The sequence below is a fragment of the Vicugna pacos genome, chromosome 10 (assembly GCF_048564905.1).
Source record: "Vicugna pacos chromosome 10, VicPac4, whole genome shotgun sequence".
Lineage (NCBI taxonomy): Eukaryota > Metazoa > Chordata > Mammalia > Artiodactyla > Camelidae > Vicugna > Vicugna pacos.
Genome location: NC_132996.1, coordinates 41,787,992 through 41,807,647, shown reverse-complemented (window position 1 = coordinate 41,807,647; position 19,656 = coordinate 41,787,992). Strand labels below are relative to the sequence as shown.

The window sequence follows — 19,656 nt, the reverse complement described above, 5'->3', positions numbered from 1 at the left end:
CCATCATTTGGTTTTTCTGGAGCAAGAGGGTTTACTCATTAGAAGTCCACAGAGGTGAAAACAGCATCAACATCCAACACACAAACAGAGTCAAATCTCACTGATTTGTAACTGAAAGGTGACCAAATGAATGGCTGAGTCAGAAATACCATGAAGGCCAAAAATCACAGGTTTTCACCTCAGTATCCCCTGTAGTTCTTACTGCAGTAGAGTTCACAGCATAGGCACAATCAATACCTTACATGCATCAAATTCCTAAAAACTGTGAATTATACAATCGTAAGAGAGCAAAATTTACTGCCTGAAATGTCTCCCTGGCATATAGATTATTTACACCTGAAAATAACCAAGGTCCAAAAGACTCAGGAAGAAACTTTGATCTTTCTTCAACTGCCTAAAAGAATTTAGACCAAGGGCAGGTTCCCAGAGCAGAGGTATCATCAGAGCTACCTGCAAAGAATATGTGCTAGGTGTGCTGAGGGAAATTTAGAGATCAGAGTCCACTCTGCACCCCACTGTCTCTGTAGGACTCAGCAAACATTTATTTACCAAACATTTGCTTTTCCATCTCCATGTGAATTGCTTTCCTCCCCTTTGAAGTCCCAAACAGCAACCCCTACATACTCTTTTGTCTTTAGCTGAAAATGGTATTTAAGGTGAAGATTTTGGCCGTTTTGGTGAGCTACTCAGTTTTCCTGGGTCTCTGTCATGTATACATGATATTAAAACTTTTGTTTGAGTTTCTATTAATTGTTCTTATGTCAATTTAATCCTAAGAAGAAGAACCTAGAAGGGGAGAAGAAACTTTCTTCCTCCCTGATACAATACTGAGTTATAATTTTCAAAGCTATTAAGAGTCTGAGAAAATCGGGCAACAAATTGAACAACCTGGAAGAAATGGACAAGTTTCTAGAAACATACAGTCCACCAAAACTATACCAAGAAGAAATAGATCATTGAACAGACCAATGTGAAATAGAATCAGCAACAAAAAAACCTCTCTGCAAACAAAAGGCCAGAACCAGATGGCTTTACTGGGGAATTATATGAAACATACAAAGAAGAACTCAACCAATCCTTCTCAAACTCTTTCAAAAGATTGAAGAGAAGGGAATACTCCCAAACTCATTTTATGAAGCCACTATCACCCTGATACCAAAACCAAAAAAGAAAATTACAGGCCATTATCACTGATGAACATAGATGCAAAAATCTTCAACAAAATATTAGCAAACAGAGTCCAACAACACATTAGAAAGATCATATACCATGATCAAGATGGATTCATCCAGGAGACACAGGGATGGTTGAACATACACAAAATCAATCAACGTGATACATATCAACAAAAGGACAAAAATCAATAGATGCAGAAAAAGCATTTGATAAAATTCAACACCCATTTATGATAAAAACTCACCAAACTGGGTATAGAGGGAACATACCTCAACACAATGAAAGCTATTTATGACAAACCTACAGCCAGCATAACACTCAACAGTGAAAAGCTAAAAGCCTTTCCACTAAAACCTGGAGCAAGACAAGGATGCCCACTCTCACCATTTCTATTCAATATAGTATTGAAAGTCCTAGACATAGCAATAGGACAAGAAAAAGAAATAAAAGGAATCCAAATTGGAAAAGATATAAAATTGTCACCATATATGGATGACATGACACTATACACAGAAAACCCTAAAGGCTTCACACAAAAACTACTATAGCTAATAAAAGAATTCAGCAAGGAGCAGGATACAAGATTAACATGCAGAAATCAGTTGCATTTCTTTACATTAACAATGAAGTATAAGATAAGAAAAGAAAAGAAAAGAAAAGAGAAACGAAACGAAACAATCCCTTTTAAAGTTGCATCCAAAAAAATAAAATACTTGGGAATAAATCTGACCAAGGAAGTGAAAGATTTATACATGGAGAACTACAAAACATTGATTAAGGAAATTAGAGATGACTTAAAGAAATGGTAAGATATCCCATGTTCTTGGACTGGAAGAATTAATATTGTTAAAATGGCCATACTACCAAAGCAATCTATAGATTTAATGCCATCCCTATCACATGACCAGGACATTTTTCACAGAACTAGAACACAGAAGCCTAAACTTTATATGGAATCACAAAAGGCCCTGAATTGCCAAAACAATACTGAAGAAAAAGAATGAAGCTGGAGGAATAACCCTCCTAGACTTCAGACAATACTACAGCACTACAGTAATCAAAAAAGAAGCACGGTATTGGTACAAAAAAAAACAGACATATGGATCAGTGGAACAGAATAGAGAGGCCAGAAATAACCCCACAGACTTATGGTCAATTAATCTTTAACAAAGGAGGCAAGAATATACAATGAAAAAACAAGAGTCTCTTCAGCAAACAGTTTTGGGAAAACTAGACAGCTGCATGTGAATCGATGAAGCTAGAACACTCCCTCACACAATACACAAAAATAAAATGGCTAAAAGACAAACATAAGACAAGAAATGACAAACTTCTTAGAAGAAAACTTAGGCAAACATATCTGACATAAATCTTAGCAATATTCTCCTAGGGCAGGGAAATAGAAATATTCTCACAGGCAATAAAAATAAAGCAAAAATAAACTAATGGGACCTAATTAAACATAAGCTTTCACACAGCAAAGGAAACTATAAGCAAAACAAAAAGACAACAAACAGAATGGGAGGAAATATTTGCAAGTGATGTGACTGACAAGGGCTTAATTTCCAGAATATATAAGCAGCTCATACAACTTACTAACAACAACAACAACAATAAAAATCCAAAAATGGGCAGAAGACCTAAACAAACAATTCTCCAATAAAGACATACAAATGGCCAATAGGCACATGAAAAAATGCTCTATATTGCTAATTATCAGAGAAATGCAAATCAAAACTACAATGAAGTATCACTTCACATCAGTTAGAATGGCCACTATTCAAAAGTCCATGAACAATATATGCTGGAAAGGATGTGGAAAAAAGGGAATGCTTTTATACTGCTGGTGGGAATGTAGTTTGGTGCAGCCATTAGAGAAAATACACTATAGAGATTCCTCAAAATACTAAAAATTGACTTACCATATGATCCAGCAATCCCAGTCCTAGGCATATATCAAGGGAACTTTAATTCAAAAACGTGCACCCCAATGTTTATAGCAGCTCTGTATACAATAGCCAAGACATGGAAACAACCTCACTGTCCGTCAACAGATGACTGGACAAAAAAGTTGCAGTATATTTGTACAATGGAATGCTACACAGCCATAAAAAAGAATCTAAAATAACGCCATTTACAGCAACATGGATGGACATGGAAACTGTCATTCTAAGTGAAGTAAGCCAGAAAGAGAAAGAAAAATACTAGATGATACCACTCATATGTGAAATCTTTAAAAAAAAAAATACAAATGAACATATTTACAAAACAGAAACAGACTTACATAGAAAACAAACTTATGGTTACCGGAGGAAAAGGGGTGAGAAGGGATAAATTAGGAGTTTGAAATTTACAAATACTAACTACTATATATAAAATAGACAACAAATTTGTTCTGTTTAGCCCAGGGAACTATATTCAGTATCTTGTAATAACCTAGTAATGAAAAAGAATATGAAAAGAAATATATGTATATGTATGACTGAAACATTATGCTGTATACCAGAAATTGACACAAGATTCTAAATTATACTTCAATTAAAAAAGAAATGAAAAATAAATAAATAAATTGGAGTCTGAGAAAATCATTCAGAATATTAGTTACTACACTAGGGGTACGTAACAGAATTTTAGAAGAGGCTGAGGGAGCACAGTCCTGTATGAAATTTCGAAAATGGTTTTTTAGTGATTTTGACATGCCGGATGAAAACTACGATCTAGAGCCAGATCACCTGGTCATTTGACCTCTGAAAAACCGAAGGCTTTAATATTTTACATAGCTTTCCTGATTTCATAATGCCACAATCTTCGGCTGTAAACTACAGGTATACTAACTCCAAACCAGTGTGGGCCACTACAATATAGTGTAATTAAAAATTTTCATCTGAGTTTCATAGTTACAAGGGCTAATAGGATGTTGCTACTATAAAGTCCTGTAATCAAAATGAAGTTCTATCTTAATTGCCTTAATGGAGCGATACAATTCAACCAACCATAAAGAATTATTTGCATTAGATGCTAACAGTTTGCTAAAACAGTTCATCAGCACCAGGAAACAGAGATCCTTTTAGGTAACCTAATATTCTCTCCTGCAATCTTATTTACACTATTAATTTGCTAAACAATCCATTTTCCCATCGTTAGTGCAACGCTAAATCTCAGCCACTCTGAGGATCTAAACAAATCCCTGAGGGGCAGCACCCAAATTAATGAGCTTTTACTATTACCAAGATGAAAAGGAGAAAATGGCCAATTTTTTTCCCTTTGTTAAAGCCACCTGTTGCCACCTTCTATCTCCTCCTACACTCAGCTCACCAGGCACTTGAGGAATAAATTTGCACCAGGCAGGTTGTACATTATGGGTTTTTTGTTTGGGGCACTAATGTCCATTACTTCTGTTGTTCCGAGAACATTTCTCATTTCACAGTAAGAAATATAGGAAGATGCAATAAAAAAGATTAGAAAAATTATGCCATTATTACCCTCTTATGTATGGAATAATTTAGATTAGGCAAGCCCTTGTAACACTGAGAGCTTCCTGATACAAAGGAAATCAGCTCTGCCGCCCAGCAAACGCTAATTCTTTTTTAACGCCCTTATTTCCCTGCAGATCTCTGTTTACACTGAAGAAAATGGTTCCATTTTTTTTCTGTATGCTAAAACACTGAAACAAATTGCTTTGAAAGGGAAAGGAAAGGGGGTGGGGAGAGTTCCTGCCAGGCATGTAAATATATGGATAAAGATGTGTTCTGTTTATAAAAACTGGCAAGGACCCAAGCCTGGGCAACAGGCTAACAAAAAGTGAGACTTAGGAAACTGACAAGGAGGGTTTTCAAAATGCAACCAATTATGCATTTCTGCCCTGAAGACAGTTAATAAAATATTCCAGCCTGCACAAAAGCCAAGAAAGACACTTGTCGACTTCCATTACGATCAATAAAAACTGTCAGCTCATTAGCATATCACTAGCCGTCCTGCTGCTTCCAAAGTCTTAATGCACAGAAATATTAATCTACAAATGTATAAGATCCCCCAGTTCTGTGACTTTGACTTTCTGCATGAAAGGAAAAATAAGAATTAGCGATGGGAGGAATCCAAGATAGCTTCTTTCTCTATGTGCCTATAAACATATGTTTACCATCTGTGGGATTATGGGAACCAGCTGAGGTAAAAACAACAGCTGTGGCATTAAAAAAAGTAATCACTTTCACTTCCCAGTGACAGCTCAGCTGTTAAGGAGACAGTGATGTCCAGGTAAGGGCAAGGTTTCCGACCCAAATTCGCTAGACAGAAAGAGAGAGATTGACCAAAACAAAAGCTTTGGGATGAGAATCCTCGCTGAGATCAACCATCTAGAAACTGTCAGAACACCCAGACCTCTGAAGCGCTGCGATTCACCGAGGCTTGTTACTTCACCCTCTGCAACACTGACAGCATAATCAGCTTAGATCGCATCAAAGGGAAAGTGAGTGGTAGGCAGCCACCTTGATAACGAAAATCTATGACAACTGGGAGATTCAGATAAGCCTATCACCCCTGGCCAACTATTTTCTCAAAGGGGTGCTGGTTTGATGTGAAGAAATCTCCAGCTTCTGGTCTGTGTCTCTGACAGGGAGTAACTAACGCTAGAGGCGTATGTGCCAAGCACCAAGCGAGGGTTTCCATCCTCTGCTCTTTAATCAGCAGCACTTCTATTGCCCTCTCCATAAGGATGCAGCAGGACCCGGAAATTAGGTTGGACAAGTGAGGAACTTCTGTTTTTACTTTGCCTATGAAATGACCTATTAATATTTAAAATAGAGAACAATGCTATTTTAACCTGAAAACACATCATAAGCAGTTTTAGTTCTGGAACTGTAAAGTAGGTATGGTTCTCACACCCGGGAGGAAGCTTCTAAAAGGTATGTATTAAAAGCCTAAAGATGTGCTGACTCTCCCCTGAGAAGTCCTTGCCCCTTTTACAGGGAGATTTTTGCAGCACTGAATTAATCAAGATGATTTCTGTAACGAGACAATGACAAATCTCCCCCTACCCCAGCCGTTACACCTCACCAAAGGAGGACAGAAGCACTGGCTGACATACAGAATTCTAAGGGGGAGATGAGTTTTGAAAGGTGCCCTTCTAGAGGGCTACTGGATGGAGCTAATCCCACTGGGGAACAAGGAGAATCACAACTCTCCCTAGGGAGATGGACTGTGTGGCACTGCCATCCCTTGTTGGTTCTTCTCAGTAGGACCACCTGTTCCTTTGGGCTGGAGCCCTGGAAAAAGCCGAGTCTGTCTCCTCCATGGGACACGGTATCCTTAAGTGAAATACTCCACCATCTAATACGGTGACTAGTACATGGTAAGCAAGCCCCTAAAAACATTCGTTGAATGAATAAGCAAACACTCTGAAAAGAAAAAAGTTCTAAGCTTAAATCCCATTTCCATTCCTTACAAATTATTGTGAGACTGGCAAGCGGCTTCATCTTTCTGAGCTCCACTGCCTGATCTAGAGAGATAACACAGGCCTTTATACCTACAAATGCACAATCCACAGGATACATGGAGGGTCAACCGTACTACATCATTTTATGTAAGGAACTTGAGCATCCATGGATTTTGGTATCCACAGGGGATCCTGGAAACAGGATACACCAAGGGATGACTGTAGTAATGACCTTGTGAGGATTCTCTGAGGGTGAAATGTAATTAACTGAGATAACGTATGTATGGCCAGCTAAGGTCTAGAACACAGAAAACATTCAGTAATTATTGGTACTGTTTCTCATCCCCACAGCCCACCTCTGCAGCAAAATGATTGCCCAAGTCTATGAACACCCTCTGTGTTTTCTGTCTCTATCAGGTAATTGGGCTCTTAAGCAAGGATTCCATACATCTACAGAGAATCACACACTCGTCTAGCGGAAATAACAGAACTGTTCTCTCCCTCTTACTCACAAACTCCCAACTCAAACAGAGGTCCCAAAAAGGTGGGGAAAATGCCTATCATTTCTACAGTAGAGTTAAGCATACAGGGAGCAGTAAAGCATAAGAAAGGGGGAGGGGACGCATGTCGTAAACCTACTATGTGTCAAGGTCATTTAACATATATTCTTATATAATCTGCACTACCTTGACGACAGATACCTTTGCCACTTTACAAATAAGAAGGCAGACCCATAGCTTGTGCATTTATTCATTCACGTTAAGGGGATACCTGTCTGCAACTACTTACTCTTCTAAGCACTTGCTGAATAAAACAGACACAGTTCCGAGGCTGGTAAAGCTTCCAATCTGGAGAAAGTAACCAGAAGTAAACAAGTAACACTCATGTAAATTATACAGAATCAGCTACCTAATTTGCAGTCCTTTGCTCAAAAATTATTGAAAACAAAAATAGCAACAGTAGAGCATTAAACCAATCATGAGGCCTCTGAGCGTAGCACGCTGTGGAAGTGCACAGATCAACTGTCCATGAAACCAGCCCTGCCTACGTTTTCAAACTGCAGTAAGAGTGCTGAGGAAACAAAGAAGTTTCAGTGAGAAAGTATGTGGTAGAATGACCGCCAGCGGATTCCCCTGCCTGTATCCACTTCCTTCAAACTGTGGCTTCATTCATTTTTCCCTCTGCTCTTCAGGCTGGTTAATTTCAATTACCTTCAAATTCAGTGATTGTTTCTTCATCCTGTTCAGATCGGCTGGTGAATTCTTCTAGTGAATTTTTCATTTCAGTTGTACTTCTCAGCTGCAAAATACCTCATTGGTTCCTTTTTATTATTTCTCTTTACTGATACTCTCACTTGTTTATATATAATTTCCCTCACTTTCTTATACTTTGTCTATCCTTTGCTTTAGCTCTCTGAACACATTTAAGACAGTTGTTTTAAAGTCTTCATCTAGAGAGTCTGTTAGAGCAGGCAGATAGCTAGATATGAGCAGAGAAAGGGGGACACAGACCAAATGGCAGGAATTGGGCAGAAAGGAGGGGCACAGGCCAAATGCAAGAAACCACACATCATGTAAGCAACAGGGATCCTTGGGCAGAGAAAGAAAAGCAGGAACCATGGGGCTGATAAGGGATCATGGTTTTGGGGGTGACAAATGGCCTGGAGAAAACAAAGAAAGGTGAGAAAAGGCAGGAATTTCTAGTGTCTGAATGTAACCTTTTGCTCATTATGCCCTCATTTCAATAAAATTAGCCTTGCAGATCAGAAGTACCCATCACACACCGATGCCATGACACTTCCGATCCAGACTAAATAAGGACAAAAGTCCCTCCTCCCTTTGGGAAGGTGGAGTTGGGACGATAATCAGGGAATATGACTCCAAACCCTTCCCTCCCCAATGAATATTCCACCCATTCATTTTTACATCCTATGTAGCTAACTTGCCAAAGAAACTCAGGGCAGCCGCTCACCTGAGCCTGCCCGCTCTCCCCTGAGAGTGTACTGTCCATCCTTTAATAAATCCTCACTTTACCTTTTTTAACCGCTACGTCTTGTCTCTGAATTCTTCCTGGGACGGGACAAGAACCTGGAACACCGGTTGCATCTATCGGCAACAAGTCCAGTGTCTGGGCTTCCACCAGAATAGTTTCTGTCCACTTATTTTGTTTCTTTGAAAGGTAATACCTTTCTTTTTGTTTGTCTGTTTGCCTTGTGACTTTATTAGGACACTGGACAATGAAATATTGTAGTGACTCTGAAGGTCAGGAGTCTCTCCCTTGCCAAGGGTTTCCTGTGCTTGTTTTTTGTTTTATTGTTAAATGCTGTAGGAATGCATTTGTTTAGTAACTTAACTATTTTTGCAAAGACTGTATTCTTTGTTATGTCTGGTTACTAAAATCTCTGTTCCGGAGCTTGTGTTAAAAAAATTTTTTCAGATCAAGATTTTTTTGAATGCCAGGAGCTAGGAGAGGGGAAGAGGTGGTGGGAAGCGGGGAGAGCATGCTATATGCCAGAGTCCTCTTTAACACTGAGCCATGCTTCCACTGACCTTAGGGGTCTGTCCAAAGTCAAAGCTTAGGATAGTCTCACATCTTTTGTGAACACGCATCTCGCTCTCGGCATGTGTATCACTTTCTAAATTCCCCAAATACATGAGTGCTTTTGAATGCCTTAAGCTGCCCAAAAAATCTCTCTCCTCAGTTTTTCCTCCTTGCTCTGGGTGTCTATTGTGTGTATGTTAACTGTCATCTTTTGCCCCAGGTTGTTTGGGAGCTTTGCAATATTTTCAAGCAATGTCCATCGTTTTCCTGGCCTGGGAGAATTTCAAATTGGGTGAAACAGAGATAAGCACTTTGCATCAGTCTTTCAGGTGGTCCCAGACAGAACAAACAGATAAAATAATTTGTAGATAAGGTTTGCTCTGCTCCTTCCAAAACCAGGAACCACTGTCCCACACTGGAAACATGGGCTGACATCTTCAAGACTGTCACTGAGCTGCAGCTGGCGGGAGGGGTGAGGACAAGTAAAAATACCATATAGCTTTCCTACTATTCTGGTATTGCCTTTTTCTTGGTTCAGAATTAACTTGGTCACTATAAACCTTGAATGTTTTCCAAAATTCTGACAAAGTTGGTTCTGAGAGTTTATGCCTATTTTTTGATGTTTTTGTGGAGGGACAGAAGCTCACAGCTGCCTACTTCACCGTTTGCTGACCTCCAGCTACCTGCGTTCTAACCAGTCCTCCTGGAGACTCAGAGGCACTCTGAAGTTGGAGAGGAACTCATCTAAGAAGAGACTAAAGCAGCAGCTAATTATTAACCATATCTTGTGTTTTGTGAGACCTTTATAGCGCCCAAGGTGAAGCTCTAACCTAGCCCATCAACACACGTCACCCACGTCAGTGCGCTCACACTTGAGCCTTCAGGCCTACAGATCAAACTCAGAGAAAACCATGCAGTTCAGATTCTCAGTAAGTAGGTCTAGGCAGGCCCAGGAATTTGAATTTTGTAGCCTTCCCGCATGATTTTGATGTCTTTCCAGGGCTGGGAACCAGCTGCTGCCCTTCATTACTGACCCAAGGCCCCCAGGAAAAGTGTAGCTTTACTGGCAGGAAACTACAAAGCGAGAAAAAGCAGCAAATGAGTCAGTTTGGAACTGAGACACTTGGGCAAGCTTCTAGTGATTTTTGGAAACATGGAAAATCATAGAACAGGAAAAAATCCTATGTATATATATGAATATGGATACGTGCACAGACTCGTATACATACATATACAGGAATTATCACCCTGAAAAATTATGTCATGCTCCTTTATTTTGAGTATTTATGATGTATGAAAGGTTTGAGAGCAAACTATAGCAAACACCTGTGAATGCAACACCCAGCTTAAGAAATAAAATATTATCACTGTAGCTGAAGCCTTCTGGGTACCCATACCTAATAAAATCTCCATTTCTTCCTCTTAAAAGTTAAACTAGTCTGAATTTAGTGCTTATCATTCCCATGCATTTATCTTTTTACATATGTAAATGTATAAATAAGCAATGCGCTAGATTGTTCCGCATTTTTAAACATATAAATGATTCAATATCACAATTTTCTCCTGTTATTTGCTTTTTCAGTCAACATTATGTTTGCAATTCATCCATTTTTATTCAATTTATATGATTATTTAGTGTTTACCACAATTTAAACATCCTCCTATTGATAGTTTTTTCCAAAGGTTTCGAAATTACGAAAAAAAAAAAAAAAAGCTCCTGTGACAGTGCATGTGAATGTCTTCAATAGAGAAACATGGAAAGAAGAGTTTCTTCAACATCTATACTTAGAAGCGGGTTCCTGTATCACAGAGTAGCGCATCTTCAACGTCACACAAGATCTACCTACCTGCTCTCTGTAGTGGTTCTACCATCCCAAGTTTCCACCACAATGAGAACGTGTCCAGTACTCAGGTCTCCCTCACACTGAATGTTGTCAGTTTCTTTCTTTTTTTTTTTTTTTTCATTTTTACCAGGCTGTGGGTAAGACGCACTATCCCATAATGGTTTGAATCTGCATTTCCAAGATAATTACTGAAATGGAATTCCTTTTAATACATTCATTGGCTATTCATGTTTTCACTTTGGGGAACTGCCTTTTTGTATCTTTTGCTGAATTTTTATTGAGTTATGAGAATCTTTTTTACTGATTTATAGCATTTCTATAATAGATACTATTCCTCTGCTAACTGATCTTGTTGCCAATATCATCTTTGATGTATAGGTCTTTTTATTCTACATGTTAAATTCACCAATATTTCCCTTAATGGTTCTGTATTTTTTAATCTTAAGACAATTTCCTCTCCTTTGAGAACATGAAGACATGCTCCTATATTGTCTTCTAAAACTTGTGAAGTTTTGTTTTCACATTTAGGTATTTAAGTGAATTGTTATTGTACTGGTTTTTGCATATGATATGTAAATATACGTGGAAAGTTTTCCTGGCACTAGACACAAAAATTATATCAATTTATACATTAAATATTTAAATAACTAATTTTCCTAACCTTTTGTTGATGAATACATCCTTTCCCCACTGATCAGGAATGCCACTTCAATTCTGTACCAGGTTTACAAGTTGCCATCAGAATGGAATTGTATCTTTCTGGCTTCTCCATTCTGTTCTATTGATACTTGGGACAATTTTTGCACCCATATGACACTATTAGATTTCTCTAACTTTATAATAAGCCTTTACATATGAAAGGGCAAGTCCCTCCCTTTTTCTTTTTCAGAATTGTCTTATTCTTAGCCTTTGGTCTTTCATAAGAATTTTAGTATCAGCTTGAAGATTCCATCCAAAAAAATACTCCTGTTGGGAATTTATCCTAAGTTCATTATATCTGGAGATTAAATCTGGGAAGAATGGATTTTACTACTTTAAGCCTTCTTTTCCAAGAACACGGTATATCTCTCTCCATTTAGGTGTTTTTAATATAGTTTTAAATAAAATTTTATAATTTGCTTCATAACTGTCATGCACATATTTGATTTTATTTGTTCTTAATTACTTATACACTTTTGCCATTATATACAAGTTATAATATTTAAGTGCATTTTTGTTATTACCATTGCTGCTACTTTTGTTCAGCAAAGCAACTGATTTTATTTTTTGATTTTGTGTTTACCCAAATGAAATGAAAACTTTGTTCATACAAAAAGAGTGTCCAACAATCTTTCTGAACTCTGGGTAATTCTAATAACTAGTGGACCCAATTTTTGGCAGACAATTATATAATTTGTGAATAATTAGATTTCTTTTTCATAATCCTTAAGGATTTAATTTACTTTGCTGGTAAGAACCTACAGCATGATGTTGAAAACAAACTACCAAATGGTAATAAGGATTCCTGTATGATTTCTGATTTTAACAGGAATTCTCTTAATATTTAAACCATAAGTGTGAAGTTTATTCATGTTTTCTTTATGTACTTTTTACTCAGCTTAATGATACTTCATTCTATTCCTTTTTTTAAATTTTTTATAGCTTTATTTTTCTTTTTTTAACATTTTTTATTGATTTATAATCATTTTACAATGTTGTGTCCATTCTATTCCTCTTTTGCTAAGAATTTTGTATCACATTTTGTATCACAAGTCAGTATCGAATCTTCTATGGCTCTTTTTTCTGCCTCTTGAGATGAACATAGTATTTTTTCTCCTTTGCTTAATGTGTTGAATTATATTAATAAATTTTTTGATGATAAAAACACACTTACATTGTTGAAACAACCAACTGGGTGTTCTCTCTCTCACACACACTCACATTCTGTTAGATTCAGTTCTCTAATTTTTTTTTTCACTCTAATCTGTGTTCAAAAGTAAATCAGCTTGTACAATTCCTCTCTTACACAGTTCTTGGCTAGTTTAGGAATCAAGGCAGTGCTATCCTCATAAATGAGATGGGTAGTGTTCTCATTCATTCTCTTCTCTAGAAGACTTCATACAGGATTGGAATTGTCTCCTTGTATGTAATAGAACTCCCTTGTGTAACTGTCTGAACCCAGTGGTTATTTGGTGGAAAGACATCATAGACTGCAAAAACGATCACAGCTCCTTTACAGTTTACTGCGTCCGTACCCTGTGCAATGGGAATTTGTGGCATACCCCATCAAAAGGTGGAGTCTATTTCCCACACCCTTGAATCTGGCCTTGCATTCCAACTTGCTTTGACCAAGGTAATGCAGCAAAAACAACGTGCAAGTTTCAAGCAGAGGCCTCAAAAGGCCATTCCCACTTTTGCTCCAGCTCCAGAAACCCTGATCAGCTACCATGTAAACAAGCTTGGGCTAGAATGTTAGAAAATGATAGATCACAGCAAGCAGAGATGAGCCGTCCTAGCACAGCCAGCCCCCAGAAACTTAGCAGTTGCCCAAAGACGCATGAGTGAACCCACTGAGAACACAAGAACCATTCGGCTAAGCCCCAGCCCAAATGGCCAACTCACAAAATTCTGAGCTACAATAAACAGTTGCTGTTTCAAGCCATTAAGCTTTGACTTGATTTGCTGTGTGTCAAAAGCTAACTGATACAACAGATAGTGAATCATCAATTCTTTATGATACATTAATTATTTTAAGACTACCTGGGTTTTTCACTTTCTAAGTCCAGTTTGGTAATTTATATAGAAACTGTTAATTTTTCTCTAGTTTTCTATATTTATTGGCACAAAATTCTTAATAAATGATTAACTACTACTGTTTTAATTTTGGCAATGTCTTTTGTTATGTCCTTTTATTATTCATACTGGTTCTTATGCCTTCTCTCATTTTTTCTTGCTCAAATTTCCAGATGTTCAGTCTAAGTTATTCTTTTCTGCAAAAGTTGCCTTTTTTCACTGGCTACTTTTAAGATCTTCTGTGTCTTTGAGGTTCTGCTCTTCTGCAAATATTCTGCTAATATGTTCTACTCATCTTCATTTTGTGTAACAGATTATTAAAATGGTCAGAAACTCTTCCCTCCCTTGCATCCATATCCTTGCAATGTCATACTGCAGAATGACAGTCCTCCTGGATTTGATCGTATGATTTGCTTTGGGCAATAAATTATTAGCAAATGTGATCAAGAAACCAAGCCTTGAAATGCATGAGTACTCTGAGGTTTCCTCTTTTCTTACACTTGGGATCTCAAAGCTGCCATGTGAGTAAGCCTGAGTAGACTCCACACAGGGAAGAACTGAGGTCTGTCAGTCAACAACCAGTCTGTGACTAGAGCTGTGAAGAAGCCACCTCCTGACCAACCAACTGACCACAGATGTATGACGGAGCCCAGCAGATACCAGCACACCCAGGCCAAACCAGAAGAATCATCCCATCAACCCAAAGTATTGTGAGCTAAATAAAATGGCTCTGGTTTAAGCTTCTAAGTTTTCTAAGTGACCTTTCAGACAGCAATAGCTTATATTGATTGCACTGTGTTTCCTGGAATGAGAATTGATGTCTTACCAATTTTCTAAAATTCTTAGCCATCATACTGCTAATAGCGCCCATAACTACCTTCTCCTATTGTCTTCTGGAATTTTCAGATATGTATGTATGCATATACACACATTAAACACAAATAAGCAAAACATATATATAAAATATTTTTTCATATATATCCACCTTCTCTACATTTCAACCTTTCCTAGTTTCCTCTATCTCTGCACCACAATTAAGGTAATTATTAGACAATATTTTCCATTTCACAAATACTCTCCCCACCTGTATCTAACTTACTGCTTAGCAGATTCACTGAGGCTTTTTTTTTTTTAACTTCAATTGACATTTTTCATTTCTGGAAGTACTTTTTGATTCAGATCTCCCTGATCATTTTTATTGTCTCTAGTCATCATGCCTTTTTTCTGATTTGTTATTTTGCTTTTTAAACATTTCAAGTAGAGAGGTTTAAAAACTCTTTATCTTGTAATTCCAGTTTCTGCAGCCCTTTGAGGGATATTTGGGAAGTCTGTTGTTTCTTCTGTTCTCACCCACGATGGCTGGAAAACTCTTATTTGTATGAACTTCATCTGTAGGAATCTTGTGGAGTCTGCATGCATTAAAAGTCATTTTCCCAAAGATAACTTGTATTTTCTTCATCAAGAAGCCTAAGGTGCCCAACCCAGAATCACATTAAGGTAGTTTTTGAACTTCATGAGTAATATAAATCCAAATTTCACAACTGCATGATGTTAGAGCTGGGGTTTAACAGTCTTATTGAGGGGATGTATCTTGAGAGTCTGAAGACGAAGTAAGAGAAAGGCTAGTTACTGAAGTGCCTTCCTTTGCTTAAAAAAAAGGAGACTGTATCTGCCTACACTTTTCACTGGAAGGTTAGTCCTCTGAGCCGAGGCTTTGTTTCAGAAACTTCTATCCCAACTCCCAGTCTTGCATGGGGTCTAAGCCATTCCCCTCATTCTGCAAAGACTGTTGAAATTTGAGGCTCTACCTGGAACTTTCATACACTGCTAGTGAGACTGTAAAATAGTACAGCCACTTTGAAAAATACACTGGTATTTTTTTTAATGACGTTCAACATATGCTTAATACACAGCCCAGAAATCCCACTCTGACATACCTGTCCAAACAAAAATGAAAAATTTTGTTCATAGAAAAACCTGTATGCAAATGTTTTTAACATTCACCTTTGCTCTTCACCTAAGGTCAGGAAAAAAGACAGAAGCCCATTCTTACCACACTATTCAACATAGTACTCAAGGTCCTAGATAGAGAAAACAGGCAAGGAAAAGAAAAAGGTATCTCAATCATGAAAGAAGAAGTAAAAATGTCCTTGCATGAAGATGATATGATCTTATACACAGAAAATCCTAAAGACTTCACCAGAAATTTGTATAATGAATCAGTGAAGTCAGTACATAATCAAAATAAAATATCAGCTGCATTTCCATACACTAATAACAAACCACCTGAGAAAGAAACCAATCCCATTAATAGCATCAAAAATAATTAAGTATTTAGGAACCAATTTAACCAAGTAGAAGAAATAGCTGTACACTGAAAACTAAGACTTTGATTAAAAAATTGAAGACACAAACAAATGGAAAGATATCCCATGTTTATGGATCAGAAGAACACTGTTAAAATGTCAACAATACCCAAAGCCATCTGTAGATTCAACGTAATCCCTGTCAAAATTAAAGTGGCATTTTTCAAAACTATAGAAAAAAAATCCTAAAATCTACATAGAATCACAAAAGACCCCAAATAGCCAAAGTAATCCTGAGAAAGAAAAACAAAGCTGGAGGCATCACATTTCCTGGTTTCAAACTATACTACAAAGCTACAGTGACCAAAATAGTATGATAGTGGCAGAAAAACAGACACATAGACCAATGGAACAGAATCAAGAGCCCCCAAATAAAACCTTGCATATATGGTCAACTAACATTTGCAAATCACTTATCTGACAAGCGGTTAATATCCCAAATATACAAAGAACTCACACAATGTAACAGCAAGAAAAAGTCCAATTTAAAAATGGGCAAGGGAACTGAATAGACATTTTCCCAAAGACATGCAAATGACCAATAGGTATATGAAAATGTGCTCAACGTCACTAAGCATCAGGAAATGCAAGTTAAAACCATTATGAGATAACATATCATACCTGTTAAAATGCCAATCACCAAAAAGACAAGAGATAACAAGTGTTGGAGATAATGTAGAGAAAAAGGAATCCTTGTGCACTGTTGGTGGAAACATAAATTTCCACAGCCACAATGGAAAGCAACACAGAGGTTCCCCAACAAGTTCCAAAGGAAATGAAATCACTACCTCAAAAGAGACATCTGTACCCCTGTATTCACTGTAACATTACTCATAATGACCAAGATATGGAAATAACCTAAATACTTGTCAAGAGATGACTGAATTAAAAAAGATATGTGTGCACATGCACACAGTGGAAATTACTCAACCTTGAGAGAGAAGGAAATTCTGCCATTTGCAATAGCATGGATGGATCCTTAGGGCATTATGCAAAGTGAAATAAGTCAGATAGAGAAAGACAAATCAGGTATATAATATCACTTACATGTGGAGTCTAAAAACCTGACACCTAGAAACAGAGTAGAATGATGGTTGCCAGGGTTTAGAGGGGATAGGGGAAATGGGAAGATGTTAATCAAAGGGTTCCAAGTTCCAGTTATAATACAAATAAGCTCTGGGAATCTAACGTACAGCATGGTAATAGCTAATAATACTGTATTGTATACTTGAAAGTTGCTAAGAGAGTAGATCTTAACTGTTCTCACCACAAAAAAGAAATGATAATTGTGTGATGTGACGGAAGTGTTAGCTAACATTATGGTGGAAATATTTTGCAATATATTAAGTGTATCAAATCAAACTGTTGTACACTTTAAACATAATGTTACATGTCAATGATTATCAGTGAAGTTGGAATAGATAAGTGTATTCCTTTTCTTTCTTTTAATCTACCTACTTGAATCTCTAACTTCCTGGTACTGGGAGACATCCCTCTGGTTTTTGCTTTCCTCCATATATATGGCCTCTAAACATCTCCCTTCTTCTAAATGCAATGATTAATCTTAAAAGATTTTTGTTCTATTTTATCCCACATGCAGAGGCATTTGAAGCAGTAGGATATTTTTAAGTATCTAGTCTACCACACTGCCAGAAGCAAGTCTGCCCTCCTATTGAAGAGCAAGACTATCTTACAATTTCATGTGTTTAACTTCCTCAATTCACTTTATCACTGAATCCTATTCCTATGAAGTACAATAATGCAGTTCTTGTATTACCCTCTTTATAGACAGCAAAACCAAAGCTCATAGAAGTTGAGATTCATTTCTTATTGTATATCCAAAATTGAATTAACATAGGTTCTGAGAATGAAAACCAAACTGTATCTTAAATCCCCCAGAACTAGGGCAATAAGAAACCCTCTGAGGATTATTCACATCCTGTATCATCTATACGTGGCAGTAAAGTGAACCATGAGACCTTGGGCATGTCACTTACCTCTCCACCAAGTCTCTAAACACCTACTTCATAGAACTGCTGTGACAATTACATGATTAAATTCACATCAGGCACACAGAAAAGCATGTGATGAAAGTAGAAAGTATTGCTTACTTTGAATAAACCATGCTTTTGGTTGCGCTGACCAAGCCATAAACTGCTTCCTGGGGGAAGGTTAGTCTCAGGAGGGTCTATCACACGTTCATAAATCCTGTAGGGACAAAGAACACAGTTATTAATAAAGAGGCTCAGAGCAGAACCAAAAGGTACAAACACATTATCTGAAGTCCTCATGGCGTTAGCTGCTGGTACGGAGAGATAAAGGCAGCAAGTGGCACCTTTCAGATGACAGGTAACATGAACGTGGAGATCTGTTTCCTGACAGCACTTGGACACATTATCTGGGCCCCTCCCAGCTCTCTCTCTTTGCCCTTTTGGCAGAGGAAGGAGGAAGAGTAACATTTCTGAGTGTCTACTGTGAGCAGTCAACTTCATACAGAGTCTAAGTATTTTGTCCACATTACAGGCGAGAAACCTGTAGAGGTTCCAAGACTCTAAACCAGTCAACCAAGTCAAGACAGGGAGCAGTCAGGCTGGGGTGAGAATCCCCATCCGTCTGGCTGCAAAGCCCATGCACCCTCCTTTGTGCTCTACTGTGCCCTGACTGGTTTTTATTCAGTTGCCACTCCTCATTCTTACAATAACCTGCTATACCTCTCTCAACGAGGGAGCAGCAGCTACCGACATGATAGTTTGCTTAGTCTACAAAGTCAAGTAACTGAAATCATCATTCAGTCAACAAATATTTATTGCATGTTTTTTATGCTCCAAGCTCCATATGAAGCAACAGTAGACAGACCAATAAACCAGATGTATGAAGTTGCACCTTCATAGAGTAAAAGAAAAAAATCCGCATGTGAAGAAAATCATCATATGACATACAAAGACATACAACTAATACAGAGGAGGCCACAGTCCCAGAATCTCTGAAAGCACTTACAGAACCTGATGAACAACTGAATTATCTCTGTTTTTCTGCCCTCCCAAGCCCCATGTTAGCCAATCACAAATCTTGAAATTTGTGCTCTCTTTAGAAAAAGTCCCTGCAACCACCAGCTGATCAGAGGCCTCCACCTCACCCCTGGCAAGTACCTTCCAGCACCTGAGTACTGAGAAGGCGAAGGAAGAGCTTGCCTAAGAATTGAACTTGTCTCCTCAAGATGCTCAGGAGATTCTGAGTGGGGTGTGACACAGGGACCACTGGTGAACTTCCATTCCTCGTGCTGGCGCTGTCCATTCCTTTCATCCCTCAGTCCTTACTCAGAGCAACTTCGGGAAGAATCATTGCCAGACAGGTCCAGAGGTCTAACAGCTAATCAGTTCCCCCGGCTGGGATGGAGCTAACTGCCTCCTGCCAGAGGGTGATGTATTCTCCAGTGGCTCTCTGTAGGAAAGTGCGGAAGAACTGAAGGATTGTCCAGTTGTGTCAAGGCGAGTGAATGATTGCAAGGCTGTTGCAGCTGGGAGCT

The 19,656-nt window shown here is 38.0% G+C and overlaps 1 protein-coding gene across 6 annotated transcripts in view; it reads right to left on the bottom strand.

Annotated features, from left to right (window-relative positions):
• Positions 1-19,656, bottom strand: part of NELL1 (neural EGFL like 1) — a 745,741-nt gene that overhangs the window by 579,730 nt on the left and 146,355 nt on the right. For all 6 annotated transcript variants that reach the window (XM_072969672.1, XM_072969674.1, XM_072969673.1 and 3 more), the window contains one exon: positions 18,242-18,338. In XM_072969672.1, coding sequence (XP_072825773.1) covers positions 18,242-18,338 — 97 coding nt within the window. The remainder of the gene's footprint in view (positions 1-18,241; positions 18,339-19,656) is intronic.